The sequence below is a fragment of the Pleurodeles waltl genome, chromosome 4_2 (genome assembly GCF_031143425.1).
Source record: "Pleurodeles waltl isolate 20211129_DDA chromosome 4_2, aPleWal1.hap1.20221129, whole genome shotgun sequence".
Lineage (NCBI taxonomy): Eukaryota > Metazoa > Chordata > Amphibia > Caudata > Salamandridae > Pleurodeles > Pleurodeles waltl.
In genome coordinates, this window is record NC_090443.1 from 379,816,154 (window position 1) to 379,828,782 (window position 12,629).

General features: G+C 44.2%; 1 protein-coding gene across 6 annotated transcripts in view; it reads left to right on the top strand.

Annotated features, from left to right (window-relative positions):
• Nucleotides 1-407: 407 nt before the first annotated feature.
• The window catches only part of PBX1 (PBX homeobox 1), a 385,571-nt gene continuing 373,349 nt past the window's right edge, over nucleotides 408-12,629 (top strand). For 3 of the 6 annotated variants that reach the window (XM_069231496.1, XM_069231497.1, XM_069231495.1), the window contains exons 1-2: nucleotides 432-1,719; nucleotides 11,960-12,033. In XM_069231496.1, the coding sequence (XP_069087597.1) occupies nucleotides 1,529-1,719; nucleotides 11,960-12,033 (265 nt within the window). In that variant the 5' untranslated portion in view covers nucleotides 432-1,528. Of the gene's footprint in view, nucleotides 1,720-11,959; nucleotides 12,034-12,629 lie in introns of all 6 variants that reach the window. The other 3 variants (XM_069231494.1, XM_069231492.1, XM_069231493.1) reach the window with 3 other exon arrangements.

Sequence of the window (12,629 nt, forward strand, 5' to 3'; positions counted from 1 at the left end):
GAAAAAAACTGGACATGAGCACATAGGCACCTATGGACTTTGGAAACTTGGCTGGTGGTGGCACTTGGCAAGTGCGTAAACTGGGCTGCACTCTGAATGGTCTAGAACTGCTGGGCACGCAATTAATACCTTTTGTTGCACTGTGAGAATATGGTGTAGACGGCTTCTGGGACAGTTTCACTGTAGAGCCTAGGGTAGCATCACACCTTGGCCCCTCTTTCCTGCCAGGGTGGGCGGCTGCACCTTTAAGACTGATTGCGCTCCTTCCCATTCTCTTCTCCATGGAACAGTTTTCCCTCCCTCCCTCACAGCCTCCCACCTCTGAACCCTGTGATTGACAGCTTCGAGCCCTGGGAGGGGCCATCCTCCCCGGTGGCAAATCAGGAAGAACGTGGGCGGGGCCTCGCCTCCATTCTGCCTGTGCCGCTGCTGCTTTATGTAGGAGCTTCACAGGGAACCAGGTCTGCAAACAAAAGCAGCGGCAGACTTTGGGATAATTTGTTCGTCATTTTCGGGCTTTTCTCTTTATTTTCTAGGGAAGTGGGCAGGCTCGGGCAGAGCTTCCTCTCTGAAACACAGGTGCCCGGGCAGATTTCCCCCTGTATATTTGTGCCTCCTCTCTTCTGAAGAAGCAGAGAAAAGCAAAACAAACAAGGAGGGGGTGCAGCGTGCCACCTCCAGCAAGGATCTGTTGGGGGAAAGTTTGCTCGCATCTTCCTCCGCCCCCCTCCGCCAGACTGACAGATCCAGCCCCCCTCCCTGCAGGAGAGGGATTAGAGCTCACACAGGCTGTGTGTGGAGGAAGCAGCTCGGTGTGCAGGAGGAAACAGGACTTGGAGGAGAGAACCCTCCCTTCTCAGTGTCCGCACAGCACTGAATCCTTGGGCCAAAGGAAAGAAGGGTTTGTGCGTCCGGCTTTTGCTTCGTTTAACCCTGCTGCTGACTTCCATAGACCTCCAAGGAGACTTACATTGCGGGATTGTCCAGTAACTCTCAGATCTCCTTGAATCCCAAGGATCCTTGCACTTGGCTGATTTTGTTCCTTCCGCTCGTTGACTATCTCTAAGAATTCTGGCAAGTTGGGTGAATTTGTTCCTGCTCCTCCCTGACTTCCTAGTTTTTGGAGCCGCTCTCCGTCTTCCCAGTGTTTAAGGATCCTTGCATGGAGCCCATTGTTTCCCAGCTGCTCACTGACTTTCCAGATCTTTAGGGATCCTCGTGCTGCTACTCCCGGATTTGACAGATCACCAAGACTGGTTGGCCTCAGAGCTGCTGCTCTCTGACTCCCCACATATTCCAGGATACTTCCTCACAACTGTGGCAGAACTTGCTCCTCCCTGATTTTCCAGACTTACCGGATCCTTGCGTGCATTGGGTTTGTGGAGAGAGCTGCGTGTGTTTTTGGGGGGTGCCCCCGCCGTATTTTTCTCCTTGCCCCTCTCCCAAAACGGATAAGACAACGTGGTTCTATCAGGAAGCAGAGGAGGAGGAGGAGGAAGAGAAGTACACCAAGGGGGGCTGGTTGGCGATGGATGAGCAGCCCAGGCTGATGCACAGCCACGCCGGGGTGGGCATGGCCGGGCACCCCGGCCTGCCCCAGCACATGCAGGATGGTACTGGGGGACAGGAGGGCGAGGGGGGTCGGAAGCAGGACATTGGAGACATCCTGCAGCAGATTATGACCATCACAGACCAGAGCTTGGATGAGGCGCAGGCCAGGTGAGGACACGGATGATGCTTTCAGTGCAGAACAATGAAATGTGATTTTATGGAAGTGGCTTCGGGGTGCAGGGGGTGAAGGTGGCGCAAGGGTCATCTTCATGTATGGGTAGGACTGTGCCTGAGCGCAAGGGATGTTGAGGTCACACTAATTTTATGTGTTCATGATCTCCCCAAGTTCAATTTTTCCTTTACATTCTGGTACTTAGAGTATGGTTTCTTGGTCTGTAAGTGCAAGGAATGGGGAAAAAAGCCCGGGAAATGGATAGGCTCCTTCATCTTGACATTGGGTAATTCAAGCTATAAGCTACTTAAAAAACAAAACGTTATGAATGTTGTGCTTTGCAAGCGAAAGTGTTGCCTGTTTGAATTCTTGTATTCTGCTGATTACATGAGACAAGGAACATTGGGTGAAAAAAATAATTGTCAGGTGTTGCTTGGCGTGGCTTATTTGTATAAGTCACTTGGGGCCTCCTAGCTAACACATGGCCCAATGTCATGTGTGACCCCTTCAGGAGTCCTTGCTTTTTAGTCAGCATTCTGTCTTCTGATACTTGTAGTTTCACTTTCAAAATTGTAAACAGAAGCAAATTCCTTTCCTTACTGGCCTCACCTCAACTCCTGATCCATTTGGAAAGTCACCCCTGGGCCACAGAAAGAGCCACCCTAATGGCTTATTGGGTGCTATATAAGATGATGACAGCCATGGCCTAAGTATCTCAGCATGTAAAGCGTTGCAGCTTTGTAGTTTTCAGACCTCTAGGGTAGACACCCGCTGCTCTCTTCACTTCATTTTGAAATGCCCTTTAGGTGTAGGATGCACTGTACAGTTAACAGGTTGACCACGTCACTCCAGATCATTATGGACACTGTCTCCAGTCCTGAACTGTTCACCTACAAATCATTGATTTCAGATAGTTTAATCTAATTAGTTTAAAGGGAGCAAAGTAAGACTACAGCACCCGTAATGCATTAGACTGTCAAACGAAAGTCATGAAGTGCAAACAGTCTCCATAATGACTTGGTGGTGGGGGGCGGAGGAGGTGGTCATCTTACAGACATACTTCTGAGCTGGAAGCAGAGCTGGAATGACCTGGAGGAGAGGTGGTCACCCTACAGGCACAATTATGAACTGGAAACAGTGTCTCTAATGGCCGGGAGGGGGTTGGTGACCCTACAGACATAGTTCTGAACTGGAAATAGCGCCCATAATGACTTGGAGGGGGTGGTCATCCTACAGATATGCTTCTGAACTGGACACAGTGTCCATAATGACCTGGAGTAGGGGGTGCCACCCTGCAGACAATGTTTTGAACTGGAAATAGTGTCTCTAATGGCCGGGAGGGGGTTGGTGACCCTACAGACGTAGTTCTGAACTGGAAATAGCGCCCATAATGACTTGGAGGGGGTGGTCATCCTACAGACATATGCCTGAACTGGAAACAGTGCCCATAGTTACCTGGAGTAGGGTCACCCTACAGGCATAGTTCTGAACTGGAAACAGTGTGCGTAATGACTTGGATGAAGGGTGGTCACACCAGTGGCGTAGCGTGGGTTGTCAGCACCCGGGGCAAGGCAAGTAATTTGCGCCCCCTAACCCGTGGATTTAGTCTCTTCCAAGATGTTGCGCCCGGTGCGGCTGGCCCCCCTGCACCCCCCACGCTACGCCACTGGGTCACACTACAGATAGAGTTTTGAACTAGAAACAGTGTCTGTAATGAGCGGGAAGGTAGCGGTCACCCTACGGACATAGTTCAGTGCAAGAAAGGACCTAGAAGGGGGTTGTCCCCGTATAAGGTTAAGCAAGGGACTTGCTGTCTGCTTGTTGACTTTATTGTAGAGGTGTCATCTGTAGTACCAGCACAGTTTGACACCACAGTGCGTTTACAGCAGCAGTTGTTGATGGTAGAAGTCCAGACATCACCAACCAGTTCTATTAAACCAAGCAAGCTGTAACTAGTATGTGCGTGTATGGTGCACTGCACTTTCGAAATGACCAACGGATAGCAATCTGTGCACAGTCAAAAGGCAGTGGTAAGAAGACAACAGAAAAGAAAGGAATTATATGCGCACTTGCAGCAAAACATTGAAACATGTAAAGACACACTACCACTTGTGAACACATGCCCCCTGGCTGGTTTTTGTATGTGTGTGTGACAGGCTGCAAGAGCTGCACCCAGGTGAACTTGACAGGGCTGTCAGGTGTTGGGAGGTCATCTGTGCTACCTTTAGAAGGTCTCATCTTCTCAGCCCGTAGCGCGAGCGTGTGCGTGCGTGTGTGTGTAAAAGAATATATTCAATACGTTTCTATAATAATAACAGTTTTTTAATTGGGGCAGCCCCTCCACCAGACTAAAGGTTTTCAAAAATGAAGAAAAACAAGTTTTAACAAAGCCAAAGGTGGCGGCCAGCACCAGACATATCGGTTTTATATATAAATCTCTCAAAAGTACCAGAAGTTAAAAGTGTCTTTGTGTCTTTTAATTCTCTTCGAGCAATTAATATCGCCGCTAACTCCCCCTGCACGTAAGGAATAGAGTCTGAACAATGCCAGTCCCCACCAAGCCAAACTCCAACTAAATTGGTAAAAATATGGAGACTCCTAAATGTTTCCTGCGTTGAATTAATTATGCAAATTAGGTAATAACCTTTCTCTGTAGTGGCTTCACTGAAATCAATTTTACACACTTGGCCCGTGTGAAAACTTGCCAGCGCGTGAGCACGACGCTTTGTTTTTGGACGTGCTTTTGAAGGGGGGCTGCTGTGCAGTGCCCCCTGTGGAGGGGCAGGCTTTCTGCCCTTTGTAAATACTCCGCGTGCTCTGTCGACAAAGTGTTACTGGTAATGTATGTCCAACTACATTTGCATAGCGCTTCACTCCAGAATACACCCCATTTCTAGGACTTCACAGTTTATGCGCAAAAGGAAACTGAAAAGTGCACTTGGAGACAGAGATTTCCCGAGATCGCACAGTATGGTCAAGAGCACTCGCTAAACATGACAGAAAGTTTTTTTTTCTTCTCAAAATCGCACAACCTGTTCAAGAGCTGACGTCAAGAGTAGCGTCCAGGTTTGCCGTGTACAAAGACAATATTCTAGTCATTAGATCGGATGTCACAAGTTCCTTTAGCTCCCCTCGCCCCGCAGTCAGTTGGTGCGGTCCTATGATGTTAGGCTATATATATATATATATATATATATATATATATATATATATATAAAGTTGCAATAGAAAGGGTTAGTACAACGTTCTCTAAACAGGGGGACACGCATGGTATGGTATTTATATCGCACTGTCCAAAAGTAGGAATCGTTTTTGTATTAAAAAAAAGTCGCTATCACATGTCTTCCAGCTCCATCAAAGAGGCATCGCATCGCTTGGGTAGAGGAGCTTATTATTTGCACTGTGGTGTAAAAATACACAAACCTGAACAATTCATGCGGCTTCCTAAAATACATACATTGGACAGAGCCGCATCGTTGGGTACTGGCTTCTAGGGTGTTATTCCGAGCGCCATTTCACATCTTTCTCTCTACCTGTCAGGTTTATAACTCCTATTAAATGCACATCTTGTGGAATGTGAAAAAAAATATTATATTTTTCACTCCATTTTTATTGAATGTAAAACCAGAATTAATCTAGTCGTTCCCGGCTGTGTCAATGAGGGAACTGAGCAGCCATGAGCTGCAGCGACATTTCCCCCAAGATCACACAGTGCGTCGAGGCGGTAGTGAGGACTCGAACCCCATGTTGTCCCGGATCTACAATTGACAATGTGCAGACAAGGCCACCGGCCGGCTGATATGATGTTTCCTCGCGTGTAGGTGAGCTGGTAGCTCAAGTCAACGGGCCCTCAGCCGCCCGTTATAGCTTCGGTGGCACATAGTGTCTGTAAGATTCTCGGCGGCTTACCTCGGACTCCGTCCAAACTCCGCCAGATGCGCAGCGTTTAATGACAGTATTTAGCTGGCTTACAATGGTTTCTCAACAAAGCATTTAAGCCTCCTCGACACACGGAGACAGGGCCATTTAGTTCCAAATCTCGCACTGTTTAGGCGCTCGGTGGAGCTAGAATTGGACCATCAACCTACTTCCCGTGGTCTTTAAGTACTCCACAACAGAACACTTGAATCATGCAAAACAGGAGTTAAAAAGTAGAGCAGCCGGAAGCTGTCTCATTAAATAACAGGTTTCTACGTTTCATCTAAAACGTGTGTTAAGTGGAAGAACCGATCTGTCCTGCTTTCTAGGACTGTGCCGGTACCGGCACCCGGCGCGCTTGTAGACGTGTTTGCGGCAGGTCTAGCCCCGCGTGTTTATTTTTGTTTCCTAGACCAGTGGGCCTGCTTTTTTCACGTTGTTTCCTATTGTTGTGGTGACCACCCTGTGTATTCACAGCCGCTCCAGTGATCTGCCCCCATTCAGAATCGCCTCACTTCAATATGTATGCATACAAAGCACCGGCTCTTCTAGCCGTGCTTGTACCTATCCTTATTTTAAAACACTCATTATAATTTCTCCACGGTTCATTGCTGGAAATATAGTCAGTAATGTCAATTTTCTATGCAATTAAACCATAAGAATGGTGGACGGTATTAATAAGAGACCCAACGCGCTGTGTTGGTTGTAAAATACTGGAAGAGGCCTCTGTGCAGAATACCAAAACGTCTTATACCTCAATCTCTCCTATTTTGAAATATTCTTTTAAGTAAATATATCAAATAATATTTTTAAATACAATATTACATGGCACAATACTCATTAAAATGTATACTACAAATGTAATCAATGTAATGCACATTGCAAATATACATGTATCTCCTTTATTCTCTATACCCTGGCATTTAATAATACTCCAAATGTCATTAAACTAATAATTTCATAGCCTTTTATTAAATAATGCGATAACAGTGTCACCGCTAGCAAATCACAGTGCTTTCTTGTCTGTAGACGTCTTCCTCTGCCTCCCCCAAAGAGAAAGCCAGGCCCATTCTGCGCTCGAGCTGTCTGTGTGTCCTAAGTGAATGGAAAATTCAGATATTGTGGTTAAATTTCGCTATATGGCTAGGTATAATGCTACTATATTACGTCTAGAAAGTATTAATATAGCATTGACAAACTCTGCAAAATATTACTTAATTTAAAAAGGCATTTAAAAATGAATAGTTTATTTTTTAACTCGGAAATAATCTTCTGGTGTTTTGATCAATGCATGCAGAGAGTCACTGTTGCTGGTCTCTAAAATAAAAGGGTCCTGGAGATGTTACATGGGTTTATTTCATGTTTTGACCCTGAAGGGGAAGTAAGGAAACATGGAGGTCTCTGCACAACAAAAAACAAATGACATTTTAACGGTTCTTTTCAAATTAAGCTAGCAAAAAAAAAATTGGGGGTAAAAAAGTAAAGTAAAATAAGCGAGGCATGTGCTGGCCTTCACGCACTCCTCACTTTGCATGGGTTCAGGCAGAATGGAGTGCCCTTTGGTGGGGCTTTCTTGACCTGTATCATTGGCTCCACTAACACCAAAATGCTCAATGGGACTGTTGTGCTCCCTGTGTCTCCAGATCACATTTGTGTAAGCGTGTGGCTGCGTTTCCGCGACATCCCACTCGACAGCAGATAATCAAATCTGGCGTTGGTAAACAGACAGCTATGTGATGGGGAAATACATAAATATCACTAGGGCAGATATCGTTGCCGGAGGCCAGGCAATTCCTGCTCCTGGTATGTTTTTGGTGTGTTTATATGTGTTTGTCTTTTGTGTGAACCGTTTAATTTATTTTACTACCTAGACCAATATGATTGAATTGGCGTCTTTAGTGGTAAATCTCATTTGGTAATGTTTATAAGGAATATCTCTTAGACCCAGTTGCAACATTTCAGTTTTTGGATATTTTGCTGTGTACACGCGGCAGAAAAAAACATTTCACTGGTTAAATGAAGATACAAACACAGACCAGTGGACTTCTTGGAAAATCAACACAAACATTGACACTAGAAACCTGTCCAAAATGCAAATCTTCCCATAGAGCTGTACATAATTTTGTCACTTATTACGTACACACTATAAAATGATTTATCATGTTGATCGTGCTCAGTTACTGTGGCATTGCTTTTGAGCAGCAGGAGGGTAAATAGACATTTTCAGTAGGGTGATCTTAGCTACAGTAATCCCCCTATTCTCAGTTGGGAGGTACCCAGTTTCTCTCAAGTGCCCATAAGAAAATGGCTATTGAATTCACAAATCTTACGCTTAAGGGGGGTGACTGCCACACTGTCGACAACCCTCCCAAAGTGCAAAGCTGGACTGTTGTCAGTTCAGGGTAGCGCTATGTTAAGTAATACATGGGTCAAACGGGGGGGGGGTGCTTGACAACTGTTCCACTGGATTAGTAATGTACCCTTCCCTTTGACATTTCACACATTGGCCTTGCACTTTGATTGTTGGAATCTCCCTCTAAGAACACTGTAATTACAAACACATGATAATTCAGATACAAAATATAAATCTATCTATAGAATTCTTAATGTCTCTGAGAATTTCCAATTTTGTTGGGCACGTGGAGGCGCTAATTAATGCACAGTGAAACAATTTAATGGCGTTTGAGCAGATTTCCACATTGTGGTCTAGTGATGGAAGCCAGAATTGGATCTCCGGTCTTCTGATTATATGATCCATGATTTTAGCTAGTCACCTGAAAAGTGACAGAAGTTGAACGACTGGGAGCTAATGCTCTTGGTTGAGATATGTGCTTTCCTAATGTGTCTATATTGGTTAAAGGAAATTGATCATGAAAAAAAAACATTCCGAACTTTTCACACAATTCTTAACAGATGACACCTGGGTGATTGAAGCGACAGATATTAGAATATTGCAGTTACTGAGTAGATCATACAGTGACTTTCAAACCCCAGATCATTCACAAACCTTTTAACTTGTAAAACCACGTGAGAATAAGCAAACGGATACTAGCAAATTGGGTGTTTAGTTCATGAATCAAACACGTATTCTGCTTCTCTGGGATTTCCTTGATGAAATCAGACCTGATAGAGATTTGTTTGCACTTACTAGAACAAAAAATGTCTTGTCTGCCGAGAGGTTTCAGATCCTTGTAATTTACTTGATGTTCCGATCGCAAAAGCTTCTCTAGATCCTTCAGTACCTAAATGTGGTGAACTCTCTTTCCTCTCCCCCAAAGGTGCCTTGATAATTCTGTCTACTTTTTCCTGCTTGGAACTGAGCCTTGACTTGTGCCTCCTGAGGTGTTCAACCTTATGCCTGCGCCTTGAATTCTTGAATTAGGGACATAAATATCCTCCTTCAGAATTATTTGAGTAGAAGCAAGGAGACAAAAGCCGTTATTGTGGCTAAAAAGCTGAGTGGAGAGGTAAATTGCAGACAGGAACGTGGTGGGTAGAATAATATGGTGCCATGCCTGGAGGCAGGCAGGAGGGGCCATGTGCAAAAAAAAAAAAAAGTTGGGGGGCACCTCTAAACATGAAGTTGGCAGAAAACCATTTCAAGTATTCAAAATTCTGTAAGTGCTTGAAACCCGTCACACAGAAGCTCACTGCTGTTGGATTCATCTGTTCAGTTTTAGTAATATATAAGGGCACGCCCCAAAGAATACCGTACTATACTACACAATGACACAATGGCTACTGGTTTTGAAGATGACCTTCTGGAAGCAAAATTCAAGACTATGCTGTTGTTCAGATTCTAGAAACCCCTGTGCAGAGAAGCAGAGTTCCTACTCCAGATACCCAAGTTGGCCTAGGTATAATGTGGCCCATTTCTTGGATCTTCAGCTAGTGGTAATATTTGCATGTGGCTTAAGTGATCTGTGCCTATTTGGCTTCGGAATTGGTGGTCCCTTCCTCTTTCATTGAAGGTTACGCCTTCTTACTCTCTGTAAAATCCTCACCGCATAAGAATGACTGCGAAGAAGACAGAAATGCCCCCAAGGGACAAGGGGGTACTTTAGTTGAAGGTGGATTGCGGGTACCGACCACTTTATGAACCATGGTAGGAAAGTATAGTCATGGAGTGCCTTCCAAGATGTCATCTTCTGGGTATGGGCTAGTGGTTTCTTTTCTTGTTTCCTTAGCCCGCTGCCCCGCTCCCTGCACATACTGATCACTCTCCCATCTGGTGTTTGGAAGTAGCTGACACGTGATGTGAAAAGCAGCAACTGTAGTACGCTTTAGTGAGTGATTTGTTAACATTTGCACATGTCCCTATGTAAAGTCACACCTTACAAGTTGTTTTTAATTGCATAAGCCTTTATGCCATAGTTTTGTCTTTTCGTAATGCTGTAAATAACAGGGGTCACTATTAGCCAACTTAACAGTACTCGATCTATCGATCGCTGGGGGATGAATGACTCACTAGACCTTCTAGGGACTCTCCCCCCTCCCCCCCCCTCCCCACTAATCTTGGTAGCCAGCACTTTTAATCAATCTAAACTGTAAGACTGCAGTCAAATATTACCGAGCGGTGTGTTATTTTGTACAATCTTTTCCTAAGCCATTTTTGGAAAGTGATCATTTTATGTGGGGGTTTCATTTTATGCTAACTTGGAAGAACCTATTTAGGTTGTTATGTAGGTTGTTGATGGCCGTGCTGCAGAAGTAACAGTTAATTAATGGAACATGTATACACACGTGCATGATGTTTTTTTCTTTTTGTCTATTGCTTGCTCTTTTAACGTGTATTGTTTTTGTCTGAGTTACATATTTATCCACTGAGGTGGTATGTGTATATATGGAAATTTATTATAGGCGTTAAATTATAGTTCGGGCTATTAGTCCATAGCAAAAGCTCTTTTGTCACTTATCAATCTGAGCCAGAATGCCTGTTCTGCGCGAAGCTTTCCAAACATGCGTGTAGGAACGCAGCATAAACAAATGCCTCATTTTAGCAATAACAATAGGAACCTTCCCTGACCCCTGCGCGAGTCAAAATAAAATGTACGATGTGATACTATCAAGTGCAGGTCCGGTCTGGTTGATGCCCAGAGAGCGGAGCAGTTTGTCGATGTGTCCAAACACATCACCTTGTGAGAATATGGGCCGAATTTTGCAAATCTGAGATTAACGAGGCAGCGAGGCCTTTCCCATTGCAAGGGACACATTTATGGTGTATAATGAGCTCGCGTTATGTTCCCTGCAGGGAGCCACGAAATTAAAAAATACATAAATAAAACTCCCTCTGCTCCACTGTACCACCAAACACAGCACAGCGTTATTGTGAATTTTGAACTTGATGTGCCAGTGCTGAATCGGTTTAGAATATTGTTCACTTTGCGGGTATGTATAAGTGTTTGTTATATAAATGAAACTGTAGCCTGTTTTTTTTTATTTATTTTTTTATTTCACTAAACTTTCAGACTCTCCCGTGCTTCGGAGCTTTTGTGTCAGTTGTTCCTATTTAATTTTTTGCGCTCTCTCTTTTTTTTCTTCGATTTGCTTAACCGGTTGAAAGAGAAGGAATCTGACTGGGCAGCTGGACCGAGCACCACCTTTAACGGGCTCATTCAACTTAGTAAACCACTGACAGGCGCTTCTATTTTCTTTTGAATTTCTATGGATAAAAGTAGTGAAGAACATTCACTGTAAGATTTCTATAGAAGAGAGGCAATGATTTTTATTATTTAATGTTTATTTGAGTATACAGAGCTCACATATGACTGCTAGACTGGTGTATTGGAAATCTTGGTAGTATTCATAAAACCATAAAAAACAATTCTGCAGAACAAAGTGACAATGCTAAAAAAAAAAGAATAAAATAAAAACAAATTTACATCACCACAAACAGGAGGCAGAACCATGTGTGTGCGGGGGGGGGGAGCTCCACATGATAACAAGACCAAAATTACAATACATTAGACGTCTTGCAAGATGGATAAACCCGTAGATATTAACCAAAGATGAGGCTCTCACCTCCATGTTGTATGACTCTTTTTTGCCGCTGCAGCTTCATAGACCCTACATAGTCACAGTGTTAAATTTGCTCCTAAACCACAGTTACTCCCATTACTTGATACATTCTCACTCGTTACACAAGAGCAACTTTCTCTATTTCAGTTTCTGCACCAAGTTGGTGGTGAATGTCTTGGAAAGGAGGCAGTCAGCTGCTCCGCATGCTTGCTTTTCTCGTGTCACCCGCTGCAGTGGTAGATTTGTGTCATTCTTGTGTCGCGGACTACTTTTCACTCCGTGTCTTTGATTTCTCCGCAGGAAGCATGCACTGAACTGCCACAGGATGAAACCCGCCCTCTTCAACGTCCTGTGTGAAATCAAAGAAAAAACAGGTAGGGAGCTGCTTGAGGTGCCCAGCGTCTGGCATAGGTGCCGGTGAGGGTATATCGCTTATACCTTACTGAATAGCAGGATCATGTCTTCTGATCCTCCAGCCCCTGACCATCACATGGTGGGGCACATGTGTTGGGTGATTTTGATGCATTAAGCATAAGCCTTGTATTTAATTGGCATTCTTGTGTATTGCTGAATGTGGGGGTGAGTGCAGGCTGGTGGCCCTGCACCCTTATATTCGCCGTCCTTATTAGTTACATTCTTTTTCATTCTTTTTCATAGTTGCTTCTTGTTTATAAATGGCATATTTGATCAGAAGTTGTATAGTATAACCTCCTCTTTTAATTGTACCAGGGTTTGAAAAAAATACGAGCCCTGGGATACTAAAAAAAAAAATGAAGACGACCAGTTCAGTTTTGTTGCTGCTAATCAATCTTTTTACAGTTGGCTTGTGGATTATTTTTAAATGTGCTGGTAAAAATGTGTTCTGGCTAGTGAAATTTTTTCCATGTTCAAGGTCTCGATTTAAGCGTTACAAAATGGCTTTGCTTGCTGGGAGAAGGTGAAGATCTTCAACCGGTGTGGCCCTAGAGTC